Below are 27,186 nucleotides of genomic sequence, written 5' to 3'. Positions count from 1 at the left end.
CAAAAGACAGGTTGGTATATGGCACATTCCTTCCTTCAGCAAAGCCCTTTCTCCCTGACCCTAGGTGGCTGTTCTACATGCATGAGAACCACAGTGGGAACTGACACAGGTTCATACCTGGAAATCAGGCACCCTGAGTCGTGGCTCCTAGTCTGCCATAGTGACAACTAACTGTGACTTTACCAAATATGTGGATGCCTCCCTTGTTCACACCTGCCAGAAGAGGTTATTCCTACCCATCTCCTAAGGTTAATGTGAGGATTGAATGAAATCGTGCAAAAAACCTAGCCCAGGGAGCTCCCACACTACAGGATTAATTCCAACAGTCAGGCTAGTGAAGCGGCTGAAACTTTGAGCACACTAGTGAGGTGGTGAAGGAGACCGCTGTTTCATAATTATCTTATCACTTCCTTGCTGGGTTCTCTGCCTCTATTTCTCCTGAGCTAATCTTCCTAATGCCCCACATGATCAAGACACTCCCTTACTGCAAAAACAAAACCTTTGCTGACTCTTCTCTGCAATGGGAGATAAACCCTGCAGCCCTAAGCAGGCCCCTTCTGCCTTTGCTTCCCATCGCCCTCTTGCCTGGACCCTGGATCCTAGCAGACTGCTTACACGCGGCCCTTCACTTCCTCTGCACACACCTACATTCAAGCCTTTGCCCCGCTCATTTCCTCTGCCTAGTGTGTCTTTCCCACCTGCTTCACAGTTCAAGCTCCATTCTGGCCCCACCTTCTGCCAAATGCTTTCTGCTCTACCACAGGCTAGCAGAGCCTCTGCAGGTTTCGGAGCTTTCGGTCTGCTTCACTCACTGACTGCTGATCCCACACTGCATGGAACCTCTGCTTTTCTGTCTCCCAGGCCTCCATGTCAACTCTCTAATGACCCTGTATTCGCCTTAGAACCAACCAGGGTGTCTCCATACATTATTAGAGCCCTCACAGGACCCAATTCAAGGCTTCACACTCAAGTGCTAGATCAACACTCTTACAAGGACAGACTTCCTCTTTGCTGCCAGTCTGGTTTCTACAGTGACTTCTTCCCACACAACCCAGGCAGGGAGAGACCCTTTGAATCTTGGAGTGGAAGTGGGAGGGCAGATGGCCTGTCAGTCCAGGGAAGCTATTTGTCACCCACAGACACCAGGGGGCACCAGAGAGCTAAGCCATGGGTGATGTCAGGATCAGAGGTTAATCTGGTGATGGCAGTGCGTCACCTTTGTGCTACCTCTGGAAGTGTTTACTCTCACGTAAACCTCTCCACCATCCTAAGAGATAGCATTATCACGTTTTACAGAGGAAGTGGATCTTTCTGTGGAGTGCGCAACATTTTTCAGCGATTCACCACCCATGCAGGCCAAAATGTCTGCTCTTGGCCAAAATGACCCAGGAGAAAGGGTCTGCCATCTAATATTAAGGACGTGATGCATCAGGTGTGATGTTCAGGGCTTTACATGTGTTAATGCATTTGAACCTAACCACAACCTTGTGACGTAGCTATCAGGTTGAACCATAGGAAACCATGTGCGGATCTAAAAATAGTTTAATATTGGCAATTTCATCACCAACCAAATACTACTAGTATTCTCATCTAAACACTAAAGAAATGGATGCCCAGAGAGTTTAAATGACTTGCAGAGGGGATGTAACAGTAAATGGTGCAACTGAGATTTGATTCAAGCGGATGACACCCCTCCCCCGCCCTCATGTGTTCTTAGGACAACCTCCATCTCCTTGACAGAAGGGAGAGTGGAGCCCTTTTTCTCCCAGCATTCAAGCCTAATTCCCAGCAGCCCCCCAGAATGAACCTCATGCCTGCCCACTGCCTTCCCTTCCCACATTCCCTGCCCCCTGGCCCCTGAGGCAAGGGCCACTCACTAGACCGGAGCAGGGTGCGATGGGCACTCTTTGGCGTGATGGGAGGAGGGGCTGGGATGCTGCTCGTTGACATGATGGCATTGAAATAGAGGCCGGAGCCTTCCCGCACAGGACTGAGGATGGGAGGTGGTGTGTAGGGGGGCAGCTCAAAGCTCCGCTCAGAGGGGTGGTCGGCCAGGCGGACAGGAGAGCGCAGGTGGCTCTGGTATGGGGTGATGTTGGAGTAGACTGGAGGGGCGATAAATGTGCCCGCCTTGGTGGGGATGATCAGGGGCTCAGGACGCGGCCGCTGCTTTGGTTTCCGCACAGAAGGTTCCCCCTCCAACTTGACATTCATGTCTTCAGCCTGGAGAAGGAAACAGAACCAAGATGGCTCAGCCTTCTATGTCCTGAGAAATGAAGTCTTGACCACTGCTTACTGTCTCACCTTTGGAACTTAGCCTGCCCACCACACCCACCAAGGCAAGCCAGAGACGGGGCAGGTCCCAAAGCCCTTCCTATTGCCTCCTCTAGGGCAGAGGTCAGCAAACTGTTTCTGTCAAGTGCCAAAGAGTAAATTTAGGCCTTGTGGACCACATGGGGTCTCTGTCATATATTCTTCTTCCCCAGTTCCCTTTCAATATTTTCAAAAATAATCCTTTAAAAATGTTAAAACCATTCTTGCATCTGAATTTGGACCACAGCCCATAGTTCCTGCTATGAAGGGTGCTATAGGGCAGAGGACTATGGTATTGTAGTTAAGAGCCCAGGCTCTAGGGCTGGACTACTTGGATTGGGACGCACCTCCTTTACGTACCACTTAAATTAACTTCCTGTGTATCATCATTTTTAACATGGGTATAATAGGTGCCTATCTAATGGGGTAGCCATGCGGGCTAAATGAATTAATACATGGAAATCACTGAGAACAGTACCTGGTATGTGGTAATTACTCAATAAATTCTAGCTGCTATCACTACTTAAACTCTAGGCTCTGCATTAGATGGAAACCCCTACTGTGTGACAAGAACTAGGCTGGGCATGGAACCTATGTCCAACAAAATGAACAGGACAGTCCTGTCCTCAAAGAATTTTTATTCTCTTAGTATTAGTCTAGCTATCAGGGGTTAACCCACTCATGCTTACACTTCTCCCTGCCTGGTATGCCTCATGGGTCTCCATATAAAATAGGAGGCAGAGCTGTAAGGAACAGAGCCTAATGCGGGTGAGCAATATCTAGATCGTGTCCCTGTGCACACAGTCTGCCAGCATACGAGGTTGGCCATGTTGACCAAGTGGGCCTGGGGACAATAGCCTTTTCCCCTTCCCAGGGTCCTACTCCCACAAGACCTTCCAGCAAAGGGCCTTGACTCCCCAGTAGGCCTTGGCTATGTCCTTTCATCATTGTTCCCTATCTGCTCTTCTGCAGAATTGGACAAAATCATATTGTTTATTTTTCCTCCTTTAGGGGAATGATATGATTGAACGGGAAAAAAAAATGAAGTAGAGCCACAGGCCCATAAACTTGCTAGACAAGAAATCCAGCCTAAACTCAGATAGCTGCAATGATTTATAATTTTATAATAAGGGAGATGGAATGAAACTATTCTGAATATTTGATAGTATTTTTCATATTGACTTTAGGAAGGAAGGGAGGAAGAACAAAGAGAATGTGATGTACTTCAGATACAAACCAAAGTCTTTACAGATGCAACAATACGATGTTTGGGATTTGCTTCCCAAAAAAATCCAATAGCAGGAAGAAGTGCAGGTACCAATGAAAGAAGACTGGCTATATTCTGAGGGCTAAATATTGAGGTTCATTATACCTTTCTCTATACTTTTGTGCAAGATTGAAAATGTCTGTAGTACAAAGAAAAATACTGAATAATTAAAAGAAAAAAGAAACCTCCCCCAAAAGCCTGATGTGGGAAAAGCACTCAGGGACAGGGATTCAGGAGATCCAAATTCCAGGGCTGGGTCTGCCATTACGTGCCTGAATGACCTTAGGTATGCCTCTTGCCTTTTCTGGATTTACTCCCTCATCTTAGAAATGGGCGTGTTGAGTTGTGTAGTGCCCAGGCTCCTTCCTGCCCATCCCCAGGACAAGCTCCCCAGGCCTCCAGCCTCCACCACAAACCTTCCCCCAACCAGAGAATGAGACCCCAGAGAGCAAGGACTGGGTTGCTCACGATCATCTTGGAGCTCCTCTTTTTGTTTCAGAGGACAGGCACATGAGCCAACTCTCCAGCTGAGAAGAACTAAAAAAAAAAATCTGGACCCAATATAAAAGCCACATTTCTGAAGGTATCGGAGAGCAAATAAGTTGGTAAAGAATTAAAGAGCCAAGATCCAGAAAAGAAGGAAAGTCAAAGAAGTGAACCAGCATTTGGAGTTGTGTTTTTCCCCAGAGCGGATGCCACGACTGGGAGAGGCAATTGAGAGGCTGAGAAAATGAGTAGAGCATTGAATAAATTCAAGGAGCTAGCAGAACAAATCTTGGAATTTAGGGCTTGTCAAGGGAGCAGAGCCTAGTAAGCTACCTGGCTGTGGATTGAAACTCCAAAGGGCTATATCCTTAGAATAAGGGTGAATCAAATGTAGACTAGTCCTCACATGGAATAATGCCCAGCTTCAAATCATCTCATCTCTACTACAATTTAATCTCTGGTTAAATTAAAGTAATCCAGGATAGCGAGTGCTTTTGCTACCTATGAGATGTGAAGATACATTCTCTCTGGAAGAGGAGAACATCATCCAGCGTCTTTAATTACCTCAATAGCTTTTCATATATAATGTCTTACATTAAAAAAAAATAAAGCATATACAAGAAACAAAGATGTGATTTAAACACAAGAAATTACAGATAATAGAAACAGACCTATGGGGATCCTATTAATGCTTATCTGAAATAAACTTTAAGAAAACTATGCAATAAAATGAAAGGCAAGGTTAAGAATTTCATCAAAGAACTAGAAACTCTAAAAATGAACCAAACAGAAATTTGGTAACTGAAAAAGTAACTAAAAATAAGAACTCAATGAATGGGCTAAACAACACATTAAACACAGCTAAAGAGAACTGGTGAACTGAAAGATAGGTCAGATTTAAAAAAAGGAAAATATAGAAAAGTGCATGACAGGCAAAATAGGGAATATGGTAAAAAGCACTAACAAATGTGTAACTAGAGTTCCAGAAGGAGAAGGGAGAGAAAATGGGGCAGAAGAAAAATTCAAGAAACACTATAAACTCCAAACAAGATAATTACAAAGAAAAACACACTTAGGTATATTGGCAAAACTACTGAAAGTTAATAACAACAACAAAAAAATCTTAAAAGCAAGAAGATTAAAAGAAACCTTACATTCAAAGGAGCAACAATATGGCTTCCAGTGATTTCTCAACATTGTAACTACAATGAAAGCCTGAAGACAACAGAATGATCTCTTTAAATTTGGCAAAGGAAAATAACTACCAACACAGAACTCTCTATCTAGCAAAATTACCTTTTAAAATTGAAGATGAAATAAAACATATTCAGACACTCCAAGAGTAATAAAATTCATCACTGAAAGACTCACACTACAAGAAATACTAAGGGTATTCTTCAAGCAGCATATAAATGATCTGAGATGGAAGCCTGGAGATTTGAGAAGAAATAAAGACTAAATATTTGAATAAATCTAAAATGAATAATTGAACAAAACAATAATGTTATAATGTCCTGTCAATATTAAAATATAGAGAGAATGAAAATACATGTCAATAATTCTACAACTTAGGGTTGCGGGGAAATGGAGTTCAATATATTGTAAGAATTTTTCATTGTCTAGGAAGAGGCAAAATACTACCTTCTATTAGATTTCAGTAAGCCATGAATGTACATTTTAATCTCTAGTGGCCCTTCTCAACCAGAGAATTAAGCCCTAATGTCATTGTATGTAATGAGTTAACAGTTCTCCTTGTACTTTTAAAATTGTACTAGGTATGTACAATACCATTCTCCCGAGAACTGAGAGAATAGTCACTCAAATCCCTTTCCATAGGGCTTAATTCTCTCACATAAATCCAGGTAACAAAGGATGATAGGGTAATCACGAAGAGAGTAATAAATAAATATATTACCAATGAATTAATGAAGAAGGGAAATGAAATTACAAACCTATTCACTCCAAAGGAAAAGAAAGAAGGAGGGGTGTGGGGGGGGGCGATAAGGCAGCATGGGATAAATAGCAAACAGTAGATGGTAGAGTCAAATCCAAGTACACCAGTAATTACATTAAATATAAATGGCATCAATGCTCTAGTTAAAAGACAAAGGTTACTAGAACAGATAATAACAAACCTCAATTATATGCCACTTGAAAGATATTCCTTAAGTAGAAGGATACAGAAAGGCAGAAAGTAAAAAGATGAAAGAGATACACATCCCCCTAACACTAACCAAAAGAAAACTAAATATTGACAAAGTAGACTTTACAAAGCAAAAAGATTACTGAAGATAAAAAGAAACATGTCATAGTGGTAAAGTGTCTAATGCAGTTCTAAATGAATATGCAACTAATAACATTGCATCGAAATGTATTAAACATTTACTGATGGAACTAAAAGAAGAAATGGAAAAAATCTCAGTCTTAATGGGAGATTTCAACATGCATGTTTGTACCACAGAACAAGCAAACATCTCTGCATCCCAGTGCCTAATGCAGGGCCTCACATTAGGGGCTCAGTCAAAACTTGGTGACCTGAAATGAAAGAGATTCACGCATCCTAGAGATTTTCCTAGACAGTCCCAATTTCAAGTGTAAAACTGTCTCGTCCTCCATAGTGCATTTGTCCAGTTTGAGTTTGGAAAGTTTGCCCTTTCCCCATAGGGTACCAGGCCCCCAGGAGCACTCAGGTACCGGAGGTGTTGGTGTGGGGAGCCTCTCATACCTGAGCTGGGGCATCAGTCCCGGGGATGCGAGTGGACCGCCTGCGGGTGACAATGACTGACGGTTTGTGTTCAGCTGGGTTCTGCTCAGGACCCTTCCCATCCTCGTCAACGCCTCCAGCTTGGGCCGCCTCAGTCGGGTCCACAGTCCGCACAGGCACAGACACGGGGATAATGAGGGGCACCATCCCGCTGTCCTCTCGTGCTCGCTTGGCCACTAAAGAAGTCTCAGAAAACTCCACCCCACACTTGGTAGTTGAAGCCAACACACTTTTCCGCTTCTCCTCAGAGCCATTGGCGTCCTGAAGAAGGGAAAGGAGGGGGAATGGGGGTGAGGTTTAGAAGACGAGTCCTGATTTGCTGGTCTAGGACCCCTAGTCCCATTCGATTCCGAGCTTCAAACACCTATGATGGTTCCCAGTGGTCTTTGATCACCTGGCCGTTCCCTGACCGCCTTTTCTCCCATCACATTCTCAAATATTCTTTATGACCTCCTTCCTGCCAGGCTCCCCCATCCTGGCCTGGAGCAGGTCGCCAGATGGCGACAAGTGCCACAGGTGTGTTTTTCTTGGCCTGCATAGTGAGTGGCATGTGAAAAAGTACCTAAATATTCAAAACCTGTCTCTGTAAAAGAAAATTAAGTAAGCAACCTGTGGCAAGGTGGTCTTTGTATCTATTTCCCCACTGGCAACTGGCTGGAGTGAAGTCAAATTTTGCAGCCTCTTACATATCAGCCTGGCCCTGTCGGCATCGAGGGTTGAGACCTCAAGTGAAGGATTGGGCAAACACTAGCTTTGGAGTTGGATACGAGGCTTCTATGCTAGCTTTATGACCTTGGGGAATCCCACTAGGAGCTGTTTCTTTAGCAATAAAATAGGATAAATGACAGCATCCCTCTCACAGGGTTTAATGATAAATTATTTGTGATCAAGTGTAAGAAACACCAAGTGCAATATAGGTGTTCACACTCTGTTGATTCTTCTTCCCCATTGTGATTCTTCCTCCCCATTGTGTCTTTTCTTTTAAATCAACTCCACTGCAGTATACTTTACACAACAAAGAGCACCTATTTTTAATTACAGTTTGATGCATTTTGACAAGGACAGTCACGTGTTAACGACTACCACATTCTTGTCCTTCAGCATGCTGGGCCTGGAAATCCTTTCGCCTCCCACTACTCCCAGTCCTTCCAGCCTCAACTGAAGCCGCCAGCCCACGATGGCATATTGCACTCCCCGCCAGCAACCCTGCCTGGGAACACACCTCGTTTCCCTTCAGGTGATGATACACCTAGGTAGAGACTCTTTGCATGCAAGGAGTTCAGAACTCTGTGGAATGTATGGGTTCTTTCACTTCCTTCAGTGAAGTGAGAAAAGTGCCCTCCTGGACCTGGAGCCACTGGCTCCCCCGCACACAGCTCTCCCCGCCCTCCGCCAGGTCCAGCCACCACCCGCGCCCCCTCACCTTTGCATTCTGCAGTGAGGCCAGCTCCACTGCCTTCTGGGCCAGGGTCAGCAAATTGGCTTCCTGGGATGCCCGGCGCCGCCTCCTCGTGCTCTGGATCACCCCGCCCCGGAGCACCTGCCCACAGTCCCCTGCCCCCAGCGCCCTCAGGCCCTCCTCGCAGCCCATGGGGGGAGCCTCCCGCTCCCGGCCATTGGGTGCCAGTCTCTCCCCATCGGGCAGCAACTGCGACTCCCTCAGCTCCAGCGGGAATCTCAGAGCTTCAGGATGAGGCTGTCCCAGGGGGCCAGGTGGCGGCTGCTTCGGGGGCCAGTGATGTAGAAACAGGTTGGTGGCAGGTTCCTGCCCGGGTTGGGTGCCAGCCCCATCCAGGGCAGTGGAGGGCAGGACGCCCTCCTTGGAGAGGCGGCGGGAACGGCGGGGGAAGGCGATCTGGGCCTGAGGTAGCACGGGCTGCGGGGCGGACTCCTGCAGGAGGGCCTTGCGCAGTTCTGGGTTCATATCAGGGTTGGGGGGGAAGGGGTAGGGCACCATGCCGTGGTGAGCCAGGTGGGACTGCCCCAGCGGTCCGGCAGGCTGCAGGCCAAAGTCCTGGGGCTGCTGCGAGGGCGGCTGCTGCATGGGGTAAAAGTTCTCAAAGAGCTGCATCTGGGGCAGGGCTCCCTGCGGCTGCTGCGGCTGCTGCGGCGGCGGCGGCTGCTTCTGCGGCGGGAAGGCGGCCACGGGATTCGGGGGCGCCGGGCCCTGCCGGAAGACCTGCCGGTTCACCTGGTGGCCGAACGCCAGCTGGAAGGGTTGCAGGGGCAGCGTTTGGTTTGGGGGCTTTTTGGCCATATGGAACGAGTTCAGGGGTGCTTGGGGCCGCCCTACCTCCAGCTGTACCTTCTGTGGCATCATTGGCCGCCCGGCGTTTTCGTAGCGGTCCAGCGGCAGCCCCCCGCTTTTCTCTCGCTTCAGGGCCTCGGGGTGGTTATAGTAGGTGGAGACCCCCATGCCAGGATGAGGGCTTCCTTTGTGTCCTCCGTAGAAGGGCAGGCTGTGGCAATTCCATGATGAGTGGGGTGGAGGCTGGCCGGGCTGCTGCTGCCAGCCACTGTCGCTGACGCCCCCGCCCCCTCCATGCTCGGGGCCCCGCCCCGGAGCCATCACTGAGTTGGGCCACTTGGAGCCCACCTGCTGGGGCAGCATGGCCGCCGTGGTCCGCTCAGGCCCATACACCACGGAGTTCAGCAGGGCCAGGCTGTTGGGGAGTTCCACAGGCTGGGAGGCAGGGGCGGCCCCTGTCGGACCCTCGTGCCCAAAGTAAGGCTCCTCCTTCACTCTGGTGGACTGTGGTGGGGCCGGGGGCTGTTGTGGGGCCTGCAGGGGTGGGAGCTGCTCCTTGGGAGCTGCTTCCTGGTCCCCAAAGAGGCAACGCTTCCTCTTGTTCTGCCCCTTGGGCTGGGCCTGGAGGTTCATGGTGTGGCCAACTGGGCCCGGGCAGTGAGACCTACTTTACCAGTTGCCCATCCCCTGGGGGAAGGTCCTGCTGGAAGCTCTGCCCTTGTCCAGGAGCCAGTGGGAGCTGAACAGGGGCAGAGAAAAATGCTGGCCGATGTGGTCAGGCACAGGGAGAAAGAACTGCCGGCCGCTCCTTCCTCTTCACGGAGACACTCTTGAGCTTGTCTACTCTTCCCAGTTCATGATGCTCCACAGGGTCCTGCAGCCTGTAGACAGAAGCATAGTAACCATGTCAGCCACAGCTCCCAGGATGCCCCGGACTCAGCACAGTGTGAAGGAGGGGTCCCTAGGGCCCTTCGCTGCATTTGGTTATGTAATTTGTGAAACGCGAAGGCTTCCGCCAAGGGGGAATGTGAGGTTTTGATCCAGCCTGAGCTCCTGAGGTCAAGCTGGCAAAGGGCTGACACAGGCCATGTTGGGTTCCTTCCCCCTCGTAAGCCAGGCCTCAGCCCGCTGGGCTGCCAGGCCCGGTCCTCTCGCATCTGTTCAGGCAGCAGCCTCCCCCCAGGTCCAAAAGGAGCTGTATTCAGCCAATGCCGGGTCAGACGCTCCAAGCACATCTCAGACATGGAAAGTGGAGAGAATGGGTCATTCCCAACTGTGCCGCCCCAGCGTCAGGAGCCCACGAGGCCCTCGCAGAGTCCAGGGCCCAGGACTAGGTTCCTGTCCTTTGCACCGAGGCTTGCAGGTGAGGCCCCAGAAGGGTGTGTGCTGTCCTAGCCCCACCCCTGGGAGGACCTGCTGGGTGGGACTGTGACTGCCAGAGTCTTCCCCAAACTAGCAGAGGAACCTGTTTTGCAGCCCTGGCTGGCTGGAGGCAGGATGCCACCTGGGAGCTGGTCGGCAGTCTGCACCCACCCTGCTCCACTGCCAAAGAGCTCCTGGCATCCCGAGCAACAGACATGATACTGAAGGGGTGTAGACTGTAGAACTCAAGTCTGAAAGGTTTCTCTGTGACATGGTGTGACAGTGCTTCTGTGTTTTCTAACTTGATTAAAAACCAGCAAACAGAAAACAAAAACCAGGTTGCTCTATTTATCCTGCTACAGAACACAGAACCGAGACCAGTATAACTTGCATGCATTTTCAAAGACTTTCTTCAGAAAGCGTTCCGTTTTCCTCCCTGAGAAGCTGGAGAGAGTCGGAGCTGCAAGACCCACCTCTTCTCCAGGCTTATGTTCTGGTCCTGAGCCACTCAGGCTGGGAGGGAATGGGAGGGGGAGCTAAGGAAACTCTGGGGAAATCTGCAAGTCCAGGCCGACCTCAGACCTCAGTCCATCCATGCTGCAGGCCACTGTTAGCTGCCTAGGAGTTCTCAGGAGACCAGCACAAAGCAGAGGAGGGCAGCATCTGGGCGGTAACGGCAGGCGCTGGTATGAAGCCCCGAAGCCCCAGCTACACCCCAGATGCCCCGGCCCCAGGGAGGCTCCCCGCAGGGAGGCTCCAGTGCTATCACTCCAGTGCAGGCTTCCGCAGCTCCCAGCCCTTCCCCTCCCAGAGCAGCGTGACTCACTCCAGCCCCCCCCCCCATCTGCCTTTCACTTTCACCGGGCACCCAGAAGGGGAGGAACTTCCTCCTCCATTTCCTTCCTCAGCTCCTAGCCCTGAAGTGAGTGATTCTCCCCGATGGCACCCCCTTTGTCTTCACGTCTGGAAGTTGGAGGAGGGAGAGAGGCTAGGAGGGCACCAAAGTCACCCTGGCCCCAGCACGAGGGAGGGGCAGGATTTGGAAGAAGCAGAGTGCTGAGGGCCACAGAGAACACCTTTTGAACAAACCCCTTTCTCTTGCTTTAAACTCTCATTCCCTGACAGCAAACCCCATTCACAGCAACCGGGACCTAAAGGCTGGCCCCCACACTGAAAATAATCCCGGGCACCAGCGAGAAGCTGCAGAGCGGGACTGTCCCGGCTATAGAAGGTGGGCTCTGCCTCACCAACCTGCAGGAAACAGCTAGAAGTACGTGTCTGCAGAAGCAAGACAGAGGCAGGAAGAGCATACGAGGGGAAGGTGCCTGAGGGAGGCTGGAGGTCCACATGTCTTCAGGGCGCTGGGAGCCCCTCAGACACTTACACACTCACCCGGACTTGTGCATCTCTTCCCCACCTGCCAGCCTTGTTGCCTTGTGAACCACAGCCTGGGCTTGGCATCTGGGGGAAGGGAAAGCCCACGTGGCAGATGGGACCTGGTGCACGTGTGAGTGTGGGTGCACATGTGAGTGTCCACCTGCCGGCGGGTACCCAGGCACAGGATGGCCACTCATCGCCTTGGAAAGAGCGGGCTCTGCACATTGGGCTGAGGGGGCAAGGGAGGTGGAGTCTGTGAGTGGGGCTTGGGTGCAGGGCTGCTCTTACCCACACCCCAGGCTGGCTCACCTGCAGCTGTTTGGTCAGGCCCAGGGGGACTAGGTCCAGCTGGTCTGCCTCCCACCGTTTAGCCCTGCCCATCAAAGAGGGCCACTAAGTAGGTTTCCAAAGCGGGGGCAGCGACTCCGAAGAAAGCAAGGGGGCCAATTCCGGGGAGGCTGAATTCCCCTAGAAGCTTCTGAAGAGGCCCCCTGTCACCCCCCTCCAACGGCTGGCTAAGAGTGTTGAGCACGGGTACCCAGAGCTGGAACCCTCAGAGAAGAAAGGCCATTACCTGGGGGGATGGAGAGAAGTGTGGAAGATGCCTGAGAACCCTGGAGGAAGGAGAGGAGGGAGCACACCAAGGCAGTGCACTAAGGAGTAGTAGTAGTTGTTGCTACTACTACTACTACTACTACTACTACTACTACTACTAATGTACTTGTGCCAGGCAGGTCTCAAGTGCTTTATATGTGTTTAATTCGCACAATAGCCTTATAAAACAACATGGAGCCGAAGCATTATTTTTAACCTCCATTTTACAGGTGAGCTAGATGAGGCTCAGAGGGACTAAGTAACTTGCCAGTGGTTACACATTAATTATGTTGCAGAGTCAAGACTTGAACCTAAATGTGTCTGACTCCAAGACCAAGCTCTTATTCCTTATCCCCAAGACGTGCCACTGAGACATCAGGTTCCTCTCTGCACACCGTCCTTTCACAGCACCCTCCCCAACATCTCAGAGCAAGGATTTTCTGGACTTAAATATCCCTCCTGACTGGCCCTGGGAAGCCCCCTACCCCTGCCTGCACCTTTGGCAGGTATATCTCTCCTATTCTCCCCAGGCCAGCTGAGACCCTCAGCTCTACATAAAGGGAGGGAAGGGAAGGGACCTCACCACAGAGGGTCCCGCATGCGTGTGAGGTCCACTTGCAGGGAGGCCGGAGGCTGCACGGCCACTTGGGTCCCTCCCTGTGGGCCTGCACTCCCCAGCCCCTGCAAGCCCACCCTGCCTCGGTTCTGGTTGCTGCTGGCAGGGCTTTCAGCTCTCATACCCCACTTGTACTTCACAGCCTGCAGCTCTGGCCAGGGCTGAGCCACTTCCTCTCATTTCTTCCGCCCCACTCTGTCCCTCCGGTGGAAGTCAGTAAGGAAGAGGAAGAGGAAGGAAGCCATCTCTTCTGAAGGCTGCCGACCTATGGACCGCCTCCCAGAGGTTGCAGGGACTAGGGCCTGATGAGGAACCTGGCTGGCAGCTCACCCCTGCCACCGCCGCAGGGCCTCTGACAGTGGAGGCAGGAACGCTGCAAAAGGAAACCCAGTCACCGTGGGGCCCCTGACACTGCAACCCACTCTGTCAATCTGCTCAACTGCCTGTCAGGGCTCCATTCACTCTCTCCTTCCTCCAGACACCTCACTACTGCAACCGGTCCTGGACCAGGCCCATTGATACCCCTGGGCAGAAGGCAAAGTAAAGTCTGGCACCAGGGGCTGGGGACCTAAGAGGATTTTAGGAGGATCTATGGTGAGAAGACTGTCTCTCTGCAGAACAAAGCTATGTGTACCAAGAAACAAAAATAATGCTGAACCCACATATGTGTTTTGCAGACACATGAGGGAAGGGGCTGGAAAGGCCTTTGGAGTTCTGGGCTGATGGTGACACCATGCCCTCCAGGGACAGCAACAGGAACATATACCACTTCCCATGTGCCCTCAGCAATCCTGCCACATGCCCAGCCCTGGCTGGGAGAGTCCAGTGAGCCCTCACCACAGGGTGATGTGGCAAGGCCATGACTGTTCAGGGGACCAAAGCCACTTACAAGCCTGGGGCATTCAGTGTGGCCACCTCAGAGAAAAGACTGTTGTGACTCAAGGTTACACAGGCCAGGAAGGAGGTGCCCAGCTTGGTCCCAGCAGCCAAGGGCTGAGCTCTGAGATGAGGATGAGGGTTGACTGGAGGACCTCCCTCATCCTTGGAGCTAATGTTCCAAGCTCCTGCTATTACAACCTGGGCCACCCTCAGGCTCACAAAGTCAGCACTAGGAAGAGCAGTGTTGGAACTCATGCATCTCTAACCCAAGGCATAAGAAATCCAAGTATGGCATCCAAGAAGGCCTCGGCTCTCCAAGCCAGCCAGGTCCCTGAGCACCAAAGAGGCTCTCTTAGGACAAAGGCTAAACTCCCTCTCCTGCCCACAAATCCCTGCAGACCTGGGCTCCTGCCACCTCTTCCAACATGCCGTGCTTGAGCCACCATTCAGAGCTGCTCCTGCCCCAACGTGCTGTTCCTGCTTTGTTTCCAAGTCTTAGACCAGGCAGTACTTCTGCCGAGGACACCCTTCCACCTTTGCCATCTGGCCACGTCCTCCTAACCTGTCAGGTCTTAGACACTGCTTCCCACGGGAAATCTTCCCTTGCCCCGAGGTTGAGCCAGGAATTTCACTATGAGCCCCTCGCAACTCCTCAATGCCCTTTACCACACTCAGCACCATATATTCCAGGTGCCTATTTCTTCGTCCGCAGCACAGAGCCAGATGCAGAACGCTGTACTAGGTAGTTGGCTTGTATCTGCCTCTCGGGATGCTCGTTCAAGACTGCACCCAAGGTGAGTCAGAACCATGCCTGGGCAGAGGCCCTGCTCACGGCCAGTGGGTCCACCCTGGGCTCCTTCCCAGCCCTGATTTCCAGTCTCTCTCCCTGATCAGTTCCCATGATGCTGAGATAAAGTGAAACGACCCTACCTCCTCACCTCTGTCCCACCTCACCCCATCAGTGGCCCCCTGTCCTCATCAACTTAGCTAAACGCAAGTCCTCCTCCAGTTGCTGGCCCACAAGCTACCTGTCCCTTGACTGTCACTTGCTGCCCCATGCCACATGCAGGCCAGCTGGAAAAGTGACCGGCCTGCCACTGCCCTTGCCTCACTTCTCTTTCCCAAGGCTCCCCCGCTGCCGCCTAGCCCACAGGTAGGAACATGGGCCTGTGGTCCGTTTCTTTGTGCCCTGGTATGGCTGCACTAGGCCTCAAGACACCAAAGGGTCCAGCTAGGAAGCCAGGCAGCAGTCATGTGGGGCCCTCCCTGGAGGAGCCCATCACGGCTCAGCTGGCCCTGCAGCCCAGGCTCGCGTCCTGAAAAGCTCTCTCAGATACTCGGGGGCCTTTGGCTACAGCCAGGCTGGCAAGTGGCTGGAACTGCCATCTTGGACCAGCTAGAGTTGCCCAGGCCCTAGATAAGCCTTCCCTCTGGACACCGTGCCAGCGTCTGCAACGCTGCATGCCCTCCTCAGCTGGAGTTCACGCCTAGGCTGAAGGGCCCATATCTCCAAGCCACTGGACACATAGGCCCTGTTCTCAAGGGGTTTGCAAACCAGGAAGGAAAGAGACACTGGCAACAAAGAGGAGGACCTGTCTTCGAAAATATCACTTCCCCCGAGGGTATGAAAGAGCAGGCCCTAGGAGCTGCCCACTCCTAGCCCAGAGAGAGTCCCCGGATTATCACTTCTCCAGCCTGAACTTCAGCTCTGAAGGGCAGTGGCCAGACAGACAGGCCAGGAGTCATGAGTCCCAGGTGTCTCAGCTGTCAAGCCGATCAGGCTCAAAAGGCTTGGTCAGGGTTTGAGCGAGCGCAGCTGACGCTTTGATTATAAAAATGCCAACAATGAGGGGCTTTTAAAGGGATACCTGTGAGAGAGGAATCCTCTGCCCGATGAGGCACTCTCAGGGCTTCATTCAGGCAGCTGCCTTTACTGTCTTCTCCCCCACTGCCCTACAAACGTCCCCAAGGGAGTCCAAGAGAAGCTGAGATAACCAGGTCCAATTTATTAAGGGGAAGCTGAGGCAGAGAAAACACACTGTCCGAGGCAGACCCAGGAAAGGATGGAGCTTCCCGCTCAGCTTCCACCCACCTTGGGTTACTGCTTACCTCCCCCCTGGGCAAAGGCCACAAGGGATCAAGGCAGCCCAGGAAAAGCCCTCCCGACACACCTCTGGAATCCAGGGGCAGTGAGGCAGAAGCTGGTAGGTTCAGGCTCCCTCCAGAAGAGATGCAGCATCTGTCCCTGCAGCCAGGTCCTTAGGTGACCGAACCTTTGGAGAGGGGCTCACGGGGCACGGTGGGGCTGTTGGTCTCCTCACAACCCTTTCTATGCCCTACAGGGCTCACCCCACCAGAGGCTGCTCCAGTTCCTCCCTCCCTTTCTGGAAAGGCCTGGCTCCCCAGCAGGTCTAGGGCTGGGCTCTCTGGCCCCAGTGCCAGACTCTGCCCTGGGCCAAGATACAGAGGAGGTCACTCACAGGGGCCTCCCTGAACATGGCCTCGCCCTGTCTACTCCCTCCCACACCCAACACACACACACACACACACACACACACACACACACACACACACACACAGTGTGGCCCTTCAGGTTTGCTCATTGCTCCTTCATTCACCCAACAAACATTTGCTGAGCTGTAGGTTCCGGGGAGACATGGAGAAAAAGCACAGTCCCCCCCTGCACAGAGCTCCTAGTCCAGTGGAGGAGAGACACAGAAACACACAGATTATAATGCAAGGTGGCCTGTGCAGGGGCTAGGCGTCACAGTAGGTCACCCTAGGGAGATTTCCCTGATTTTGAGCCTTTTTTGGAGCTGTTCCCTCTTCCTGGAACCCCTGCCTCCACTCTGACAATCTGCCTTCCTTCAAGGCCTACCTCTTCCACGCAGCCCTCCAGTACATGTTGTTCTTATTCTTTCTGAATCTTCACACTCTTACTCGGTGTTAACCACTGTCTCATAATGCCACTTCAACTCCTTTCTGTTTTTGCACCAAGGCTGGGAGAAGCAGGGCCCAGAGGCAGTATGGCACAATGGAGAGGACAGTGAAATGATTGACAGGTAACCAGGTCTCTGGTCCAGGAGCCACCGTTCATTGGTTCCTGCCTGTGAGGAACTGAGGAGCCCAGGGTGAGGAAGGAGGGACAGAGCCTGTGCCCAGGAATCAAAGAAAAACCTTTGTAATGAGCAACTGCCGTACAAAATAGTAGCCAGCAGCGCTGCCCACATGCTCAATGTGTGTGAACACTGCTTATTTGTGTAACCATTTATTTCCATCTGAGAAATGAGGAAAGGCTGGCCCTGAAAAGTAACTTGTTCTAGGTCACAACCTGAGGTCACAGTGAGGAGTCAGGATTTGAATCCAAGCCTGCCGACTCCAAACTGGGTCTCTCTCTATCATGCCCTGCTGCCCAATGGTTTTGAGCAGTGGTTCTCAAACCCACCCTGAGAGAATCGTTCATGGGTCTGGTGAGGGCTAGGGGTTGGTTCAAGGTGGGATATCTGCAATGCTTCATAAGCAGCCAAGGTGGTGCCCATGTGCTAGAACAGGGGAATGGCTAAAGGGTCACGGGCTGGCATAAAGCAGCTTCCAAGGACCCACTGCTCCCATTCCCTAAAGGAGCCACCTGCTAGAGTGCTGTGCCCTGCCCAGGAGACGTGACGGATCCCATGGAGCCTTGGGTGGACTTTGCTCTAAGGTAGCCCTAGGGCTGACTGTGCCTCTTTCAGTGCCTGAGGCCTAACCAAGTGTCCTTTCTAGTGAGCACTTATTATCATATTTGCTAGCCACTGTGCTAAGTGCATTGCAGACAACATGGCATTTAACCCTTGCTCTTCTTTGTCTCATCTTATAGGTCAGGAATGGTATACTCAAAAATATCTATTTAACACAAACAGAACAATAACAGGGAAACAACAACAACAAAAAAGACATAGGACAGATAGGAATCAAATAGCAGAATGGCAGACATAAATCCTACCTTATCAATAATTACTTTAAATGTAAATATATTAAACACTCTAATTAAAAGGTAGAGGTTGGGAAGATGGGTTAAAAAACATGATCTAACTATATTCTGTTTTATAAGAGACACACTATTTTTTTTTTTTTTTTTTTTTTTAGAGAGAGGGGATGGGAGGGAGAAAGAGAGGGATAGAAACATCTATGTGAGAAACATCGATTTGTTGCCTCTTGTACACGCCCCAACCAGGGACCGAACCCATAACCCAGGCATGTGCCCTGACCAGGAATCAAACAGGCGACCTTTCACTTTGTGGGACAACACCCAACTAACTGAGTCATGACAGTCAGGGCAACACACACGTTAAATTTAAAGACACAAATAGGTTGAAAGTAAAAGGATGGAAAAAGATATACCATGCAAACAACAATCAAAAGGGAGCTGAAATGGCTATGTAAATATTAGACAAAATGGACTTTAAGACAAAAATAAGAATTAGTGTCTGTCCATCAGGAGGATATTACAATTATAAACATACATGCACCTAACAACAGAGCCCCAAAATACATGAAGTAAAAACTGTCATAATAAAGGGAGAAATGGATAATTCAACAATAATAGTTGGATACTTCAATATTACACTTTCAATAATGGACAGAAGAACTAAACAGAAGATCAACAAGGAAATACAAGACTTGAACACTATAAAGCTACTAGACCTAACAGATGTCTATAGAACATTCTACCCAACAACAGCAGAATGCAAGTTCTTCTCAAGAGCACATGAAATATTCTCTAGGATATATCATAAGTTATACCATATAACAAGTTTCAATAAATTTAAAAGGGTTGAAACTACAAAATGTATTCTCCAATCAAAATAAAATAAAATTAGAAATCGATAGCAGAAGGAAATTTGGGGAATTTACAGGAAGTGAAAGCTAAAAGTAACTAGTCAAGTTTTCACAGCTCAGAAAGGCCACTCCCTCCTCACTGAGACCACGTACTCCATGACTCCTGCACAGACCCAGGAAGCTGCAGGTCTCAGATTTCTGCAAATGCCTGGGTAGCCCCTCTCCTATTCCCACTGTGGGCACACACTGAACCTGACTCCAAGCTTGAGGCCAGAATCAAAACAGCCAGGGTAGGGAAAAACCGTTGGAGCTGTAACAGCTTGTTATGCAGCGCTGCTTCTCCCTGGGAGAATGGTCATAGACAAACACTCCCTGAGCCAGTTTACAGAATATCCAAAAGGCAGATCCTTCCCAAAAGAAGGAAGCTAACTAACACAGCATTTTTCCCATGCCAAGCACTTGACATGCCCTAATCCATGCTTACAAACTTCCCATCAAGGCGTCTTGTTATTTGCATTCTAGAGAGGGAAACTGAGGCTCTGCTGTTAAGGTGGCAGAAGCAAGATTCAAATCCATGTTGTCTCCCTTCAAAGTCCCTGGTCTTTCCATCATCCTTCCAGAAAAATTCCGTATCTGTACATATTGTGGGCCTCAGAAGGAATGCTCCACATGAGAACCCCCCAAAGCTAGTTATGGACCCCCTTCCCTTTCTCATGCTCCCTCTCAGAGCTGCTACTCATCCTTGGACATTTCCAAGTACAGCACAGTATATAACACTCCCCCACTAGCCAAGAAATAATCCCAGTCCCAGTTTGCCAGAAACAGGCTCCCCTCAAGATTGGGGGAAATCCGTAAAATCACCTGGGAGCTGGGAGAGCCCACAGGGTTTTGAGGGGAGGGGAACGCAGAGGTGAGTTGCGAGCTAGCTACGGGGTTAGCAGGATCTCACTCTGGGATAAGAGCCTCCACACCAGTCAGAGAAAGATGGCCCTCACCACTCTTCAGAGCCAGCCAGCAAAGCAGGGCCCAGCTGAGGAAGCTGAGCAAATTCCAAATATCAAGGGATGTCAGCGTTCACTTAGTCCAGTTTCTCATTCCACAAAGCAGCCCGGAGAAGGAAAGAAACTTGCCTGGGCCTTGTTTGCTCCTGGCCCGAGGGAGACGGCCAGGAGCAAACAAGGCCCAGAATCAAGGACTCCAATAACAATGCTTCACGTCTCCCTTTAGACAGGCTCCATCTTTGGCAAGGCACGGGGCAGGGCTTGGAGCCAAGATGAAATCCCGACACCACAAGAATAAGGTTTTCTACTTCACCATCTTCACCACCTCTAACGTTTCTTGAGGGTGCTACTATATGCCAAGCACTCTACACTCATGATCCTGTTTAATCCTCAGTGAAAGGTAGGTATTATTACTCTCCCCTTTCTTAGTGAGGAGCCTGAATATCTAAGGGGTCCAGTCAGTTGCCTGAGGTCACAGGACTGACTATAGAGGCAAGGCCAGGACTGGAACCCAGAGCTCTTTCTGCAAACTTCCTCCAGGGCTTCAGACTCAGCCTCCCACTTGAGGTCCCACACCAGACTGTCCAGGATGGATGGCAGCGTCTCTGGGCTGCTCACATCTTCTCCCTGAAGGGCAGCTTCAGCTGGCCTGTAAATCCTCATGATGTTCTGGAAGTGTGGCTGGTCAGGTAAGGTGGGTAAGAGAGGCCCGGGAAGAGAGTGGCTTTGAAGATGAAGAGGCTACTGGTGAATACCTCCACTGGGTCAACATGTGGAAGGCTCAACATCTGCTCAAGAGGAAGCCACACCCCCCAACACTTTCCAACCCCACACCCATGGCTGGCCAACAACTTTAAAAATAAAGCCGACTCTCCCCTGCTTGTCAGATGCTTCAAATTCCAATGGGGCCCAGACTCCTGTCCCTTTCCTTGGCACCCTGAAGTCTGGAGCACTTGGGTTCCTACTAGCATCAGTGGCCCTCACCCAGGATACTGAGCATCAGCCCCAGCCATAGCAACCCTCTTCTCTGCGTAGGGCTTTCAGATGGGGACCTACTCAAGAACTTACATTCCTAAATAAAAGCTGGTTATTTCACATCCTGAATAAGGGAGACAGGTAGTACCTGCCTACTCTAAAGATCGTTGGTCCAAATTTCTATTTCATGATTGATGAAACTGAACACCTGAGAGGTAGTAATTTGCCCAACTACACGTGGTTACTTGGGTAGAGATGAGGTCCGGATCTCCTCCCAGGTGGATATTCTCACGCTCAGCACTCCCTCAGACCCGGTACTTGATGTTTGTCTCATCTCCTCCTCGGAAGGCAGGTGGAGCAGGGGTGTCTTCTAGAGTGCGGTGTTTTCACCAGCCCAGGCTCTCCTGCCTGGCCAGCTTCAGAAGGGACCAAGACCTACTGATGCCTGCGGGGATTGGGGGGAGGGCAGGATCCTGCTGGTTTGGAGCATAAAAATGGGGACAATATGGCTTCCCAATACATGCCAGTGACCAAGAGGCACAGAAACTTTGCTGCCAGCAAAGGTGGGGGCTGGGCCCCAGCAAGGCTTCCTGGGGCCTCCTCGAGGGGCTGCAGGGTCGGCACAGGGAGCCACCTGCCTCACTTGCCCAGCCATCCCGGCAGTGTCACGCCCTTTCTCAGGCTCTGGTCAAGATCCAGGGCCTGTGCCAAATGCTCCAACATTCCTTTCATTTCTCCAGTCTCTGAGCAGCTGCTGCAGGGCCTTTTCTCCTGTGTTGATTTATTCTTCATTGTTCCTGAAATACACCCAGAGGCCGTTGGCACTGGGCACTGGCAGAACATCCAGCCCAAGCCCCACGTACACACTAACCAGACTCTCTGGGACCTGGGCCAAGCCAGCTGGAATGATGGGCCCCCGGGGTCAGACCCATCAGCCAGCAAGGAAGACCCAATAATCCACCTGCCCCCCCGCCTATGGTCCCAGCGATGATCTCAGGACTACAGAGGCTGGGATGTTTGGGGAGGAGGAACTGCTTGGAGGGTATCTGGGAGGCCTAAACTAAGCCTGTCCACTCCTCCCATGCATGAATGACTCCCCAGCAACCCTTCCACGCGCACGCACGCGCACACACACACACACACACAAACGCGCGCGCGCACGCATAGCTCACCCCCATAGCCTCCTGCCCTCCACAGCAGGGCTTGTGGCTCAGGCTTGCTTCTGGCTGCTCTGTGAAGTGTTTGGAGATGATGACTTCAGAAGGTCTTCCCTTCCCAGCTCCAACTATCTCCACTATCAGCCAGTCTAATGGTTCCTGAATTTCTACCATCAGCACTTCATTCCAAGGGTGAAAGCATTGCTCCCTGTGCACAGGAAAATGGCCCAGAGAAGTATGGGAGCTGCATGGTAAAGAGACAGGGCTTCAGGGTCCTACAGACTATGTCCCAACTCCTCAAATCATCAGCCTCTCTGTGGGCCCCAGTTTCCCTATTGGGAAATGGGCATAATGTTCTCATAGTTATTGTGGGATTAAGTGAGGTTAATATGTACATGAAGTACCCGGCACAGGTAGGGACCCAATAAATGTGATTTCCTCTCCCCGTTGCTGGGCAGGGGCAGCATCACTATCAGTCTTGAACATCTCGGGGTGGGAGAGACTGGATGGTCTGATTCTTCCAGTTCCATAGCAGGCTAAGAGCTGGACTGGCCAGGAGCAGGGCAAGGAGAATGGAGTGCCAGCAACAGCATCTGGGCTCTGCAGGCACGCAGGGCACCTGGCCTAGGAACCCCGAAGGGGCACACCCGGCATAGGCCTCCCCTGGACTCAGCTGTGCCAGCAGGGCCTGCAGGGACATGATGGGACAAGAGACCCCAGTTAATACCTGGCAGAGCTTCTAGGCCGGTAATGGGGTTCCCAGCCCCCTGAGCTCACTCCAAGAAGAGCTAGAAAAGGGAAAGCAATAGCACCTGGGGGAGGCTGCGGAGGGGGTGGCCACAGGAAGTCTGAGCAGGGGCCACAGGAACAGGGGTTGGGGGAGGGCCTGCCGGGAGCCAGCAAGGCTGCCCTGAGGCCGCCACAGTGAATGTCCCACAAGTGGAAGTACCCGCCCAGTTATTTTTGGCACTCTTCTGCCCAAAGCCGGCAAGGAAAGGCAGCGGCTAGTAACATGGAAGGGCTGTTTACACTCAAGTGTGCAAGCACTGCTGCAGGGACTCAAAAGAGCACCAGCAGCCTCCGCGCAGAGGGGCCTCTGCCCCCTTTCTTCCTCTCCCGACTGCCCCTGTAAGGTCCAATCTGTGCGCTGCATAGCTGACATAGCATGGGTACTTCTGCTTTCACTCAGATCCAGTCTCCCAACCGCAAAACTCACACACACACACACACACACACACACACAGACGCACGCACGCACACAACTCCGGAGCCAGCTGAGGACTGAGCCACACCCAGGAGCCCAGACAGTATTCCTCTGGGCTCTTCCTGAACTGAGGTGGCCCTCCCAACGTTTGAGTCGGGAGGGGCGGGGATCTGGAACAGCTCCTCCTTCCACCCTACTTGGGTGAAAGTGGAAACAGCCTATGAGAACCTCAAGGAACTCACTGCCTCTCAGCTTCCCCATTGGAAAGTGAAGGAGTTAGACTCCAGCTCTGGGATGACTCTGGGAGCTGGGGAGCCCACAGCCATGACCGGGGGCAGCTGGGGAGATCAGACAGAGCAAGGTCAAGTGGGGAAGAGGATCTGAGCTGCAGCCAGGTACATGCACAAGTGGTCAAAGAGCTGGGAGGAGGAGGAGGAGGGAGAAGGAAGGAAGAGGAGGAAGAGGAGGAAGGGGGAGAAAGATCAGCCTACGAGTATTCTCAGGATTAGGAGTTACCACTTAAGTATTTCTTTAAATTTTTTTTAGTGAACAGCTGTCTTTTTTTTTTATTTTAATTTGTTGATTTTAAAGAGAGAGAAAGGGGGCGAGATGCAGAGAGCAACAACAATTTGTTGTTCTACTTATTCATGCATTCACTGGTTGATTCTTGTACGTGTCCTGACCTGGGATCAAACCCACAACCTTGGTGTATCAAATGATGCTCTAACTAACTGAGCTACCCAGCCAGGGCATTTCTGAGTTCCATTCTGAGCTGTGGGCCCTTCCCCTCTAAGGAACTGGCAAATTCTGGCAACAGTCCCGACTGGAACCTCTGTCTGCCCAACTGCTAGAAAAAGCTGGGAATCAAAATCCTCACCATTTTCCTTCCTCTCTGAACCCCATTTCCCCAGAGAAGGTGGGCAGCCTCAGAAGTAGCCCCCTTCTGGCTGCAAGCCTGGTATACTTCCCTCTCTCTAAGCTCTGGCTGAAACAAACCTTGCCCAAGCTGCTCCCTTCCCGGCTTCATGAGACTCCTGGAGGAAGAAGCATTGCCTGGAAAAAATAACGCTCACACCAAGAGCTCCCTGCGGCTGCAGAAAAAGGCAGTGGGAACAGGGAGCACCTTCCCCGGCCTACCACAGTACCAGGCTGTGTTCCAGGAAGAGGAAGAGCAAGAAGCACTGCCAGGAAAGCCTCAGGCCCCAAGCCCCTCTCCTCCCCACTGGCCCCAGCAAACAACAGCCAGTAATCATGTCCCCAGTCAGATGCAAAACCCCAGCTCTTTCTGACATGTGGCAACTTTCTTTTTATATAATATCTTCGTGCACTTCAACCCCCCAGCTCCCCCCGCCGCCCCCCACTATTTCAATTGGTGAAAAAGCCAAAGTGCTCTTTGGAGGGAAAATTCACACCCAAGGCTCCACCCAAATATCCCTCCATTGATGTTACACTGCAAGGCTTTAGTCAGGGAAGTCCAACCCGTGGCCCAAGATGGCTATGAATGCAGCCCAACACAAAATTGCAAATTTACTTAAAACATTCCTTAGTTTTATTACTTAGATATGTACATTTTCTATATTAGTGATCACAGGGACCTGCTCGATGATTTTAAAAGATTATCAAAAGGGTCGCTGCATAATTAGGGTTATGTGAGGACTTTTTTGCTTATCTGTGGTGGCAGATATCACAAAAATTATGCATGGACCTTTCTTTTGCTCATCAGTTTTCATTAGTGTTTGTGTATTTAACGTGTGGCCCAAGACAACTCCTCTTCCACTGTGGCCCAGAGATGCCAAAAGGTTGCACTCCCCTGCTTTAGGTGAAGCAAAGGCAAGGGGACTTTTTCCTTGGCTGAGAGGACAGCCTTCCTCCAACCCACACAAGCAGTTCAGCCTGAGGCCTGGGTGGGTAGGTTCCAGATAGCACATTATGATCTCTGGGAAGCTGAGCAGGGATAAATCGGTTGCAAAGGTGCACCGGCAACAGGGTCTGAGCTGGCTTAGCTGAGAGTGGATCACAGAGTTGTGCCCAGGGCCCAGGGAGTTAGAAAATGAGCTTCATCTGCTCTCCTACCATGAGCAGGACACCCTTCATTTCTTCTTCCCTGGAAAGAGCAAAAGGTGGACCGCTGAACTTAGTGGGAACCGGTGAAATGCTAGCCATTACCTGTTGAGTAGATACTGTGGGCTAGCCGCTTTGCATGCAAGATCTTTTTTAACCTGTACAGCATAGATCCTCATTTTATCGACGAGAAAACTGAGGTTCAGGAAATTAAACAATGCCCAAGTCCACCCAGCAAGTAGAGAGGCTGGAATATGAACCCAGGTCTATCCAGGCCTTGTTCTCATGCACTGGCCATGTTTCCTTCAGTCACTGCACAGGTACTGTCCACACACCATCCAGGAATGATGTTCTGAGTGTGGGGGTGGAAGTGGGTGTGGACAAGTTTTGCTGTCATCGTTCCCAAGTGTATGACTGTGAGAGCCCATGTGAGAGAGAGAGAGAGAGAGAGAGAGAGAGAGAGAGAGAGAGTGTGTGTGTGTGTGTGTATGTGTGTGTGTGTGTGTTGGAGGTGGAGGGAGGGTGATCTGGATTCCAAATAGCAGTTTCTAACACCGAAGTTATGCTGTAATGCTTCTGATTCATAAAATGAGCTCACAGTCTCACGGTATCCTGGATGTTGCTTCGAATGCAAATACAGGGCCCTTAAGTAAGAGCAGGGAATTTCAGTATGCTCCACATAGCTCTAGCCCAGCTCACAGATTGTTTAGTTTAGCCCCACATAATCAGAGCGCTTCGGTGCTGAAGCAATCCCTCCAACAAATGAGACAACTGGCTGCATTTCCTGCAGACTTTGGTGAGTCAGGGAAGAATGGAGCTTCCAGGCTTCTTCTAAGCTGATGCGTGCACACACACGGGAAGGGTGCCAGTAGGCCTGGCTGAAGGAAATGCCCAGGTTAGCAGATTCCCAGGCAGGAGGCTGTATAGTCTTTTACCCTGAGGTCCCATTGGGGTCAGGATGACTTCCCAGAAGGCCAGCCATAGGGCAGTGCCAGGAAATGGGGTTCACCAGCACAAGGATCACTGGTGCGGTATGAGTCCCAGCGGCAGGACTCCCTGGGCCCACCATATGCCACGTCCACTTTTTTCTGAGGGAGATCTTTCATTTACTTGTTCAGCTAACACACACTGACCCCCTACTAGACACAGGCATTGTAGGAACAATACAGAGCTTACACTAGAGCAGGGGCTACAATAAGGCTGAAATGTGCTTTCAGCGTGTCATATATACGGGTCTACAGAATCCTCACTGCAGCTCTCTATGAAGGAGGTATAGAAACTTCAGCTCTGAGTTGATGTTTTTGACTACCACTCTATAGTATATACAGAAGTAACTAAATAAAGGGGAGATCAATGTCGAGAAGATTGAGGCTTCTCCAAAGAAGTGGGTGGCATTTCAAACAGGACTACAGAAGTACAAGGGAGAAACTCCCATCTAGTTGTAGCCATCCCTACTCTACCACGAGCAAGGTTTCCTTCTGGGAGACCCATCCACAGGAGGGGGCCATTAAGGCCAAAGAGTCCTGGACTGAGCCCATTCCTCTCCCAGGACACGAAGCCCATGTGCGCCCTGCCCTGCCCTTCTCCTACTCCTCTCTCCTCTCACCAGGCACCCAGAGGCCTTGGCTCTACTGCGCAGAACTTCCCTGGGTTCTGTAACCACAGGAGGCAGTCAGCTGGGCCTGGAACTGTACATTGTCTTTTTTCTCCCTCTCCATTTATTAAAAGCAGTAGTCCACAGGGCTAAACACTCAGGCTATTTTTCTTTATTTTTTTTTCTTTTTTATTGACTTTACTGGGGTGCATTGGTTAACAAACTCGGGCTATTTTTAACCCCACATTTAAGAGGTGAACTCTCATCCCCACCAGCACCCAGGGCACTCTTTCCTAGGGTGGGGTGAGGAGGTGACAGAGCCACAGGGAGCAAGGGCTCAGCTTGGCGCTTGGAGAGGCCACACTGGAAGTGGGCAAGTGATCCCAGAGCAAGCTTCATGGGTCGGGGAGTGGGAGGGGACCCTCCAGGTTCTCCACCTTGTCCCCTGGCACTATTCAGCCTAGAGTAAC

At 51.0% G+C, this 27,186-nt stretch overlaps 1 protein-coding gene across 4 annotated transcripts in view; it reads right to left on the bottom strand.

Moving 5' to 3' along the window:
* The window catches only part of MIDEAS (mitotic deacetylase associated SANT domain protein), a 64,064-nt gene that overhangs the window by 11,680 nt on the left and 25,198 nt on the right, over nt 1-27,186 (bottom strand). For 3 of the 4 annotated variants that reach the window (XM_054567297.1, XM_054567296.1, XM_054567299.1), the window contains exons 2-4: nt 8,254-9,959; nt 6,792-7,091; nt 1,878-2,223 (exon numbers count right to left, since the gene is read on the bottom strand). In XM_054567297.1, the coding sequence (XP_054423272.1) occupies nt 1,878-2,223; nt 6,792-7,091; nt 8,254-9,711 (2,104 nt within the window). In that variant the 5' untranslated portion in view covers nt 9,712-9,959. The remainder of the gene's footprint in view (nt 1-1,877; nt 2,224-6,791; nt 7,092-8,253; nt 9,960-27,186) is intronic. The other variant, XM_054567298.1, reaches the window with a different exon arrangement.

Source organism: Pteronotus mesoamericanus, unplaced genomic scaffold, assembly GCF_021234165.1.
Source record: "Pteronotus mesoamericanus isolate MK-2021 breed Mesoamerican mustached bat unplaced genomic scaffold, CSHL_Meso_final contig_182, whole genome shotgun sequence".
Classification (NCBI taxonomy): Eukaryota; Metazoa; Chordata; class Mammalia; order Chiroptera; family Mormoopidae; genus Pteronotus; species Pteronotus mesoamericanus.
Note: the sequence above shows the minus strand (reverse complement) of the source record. Positions and strands in the feature narration are given on the sequence as shown.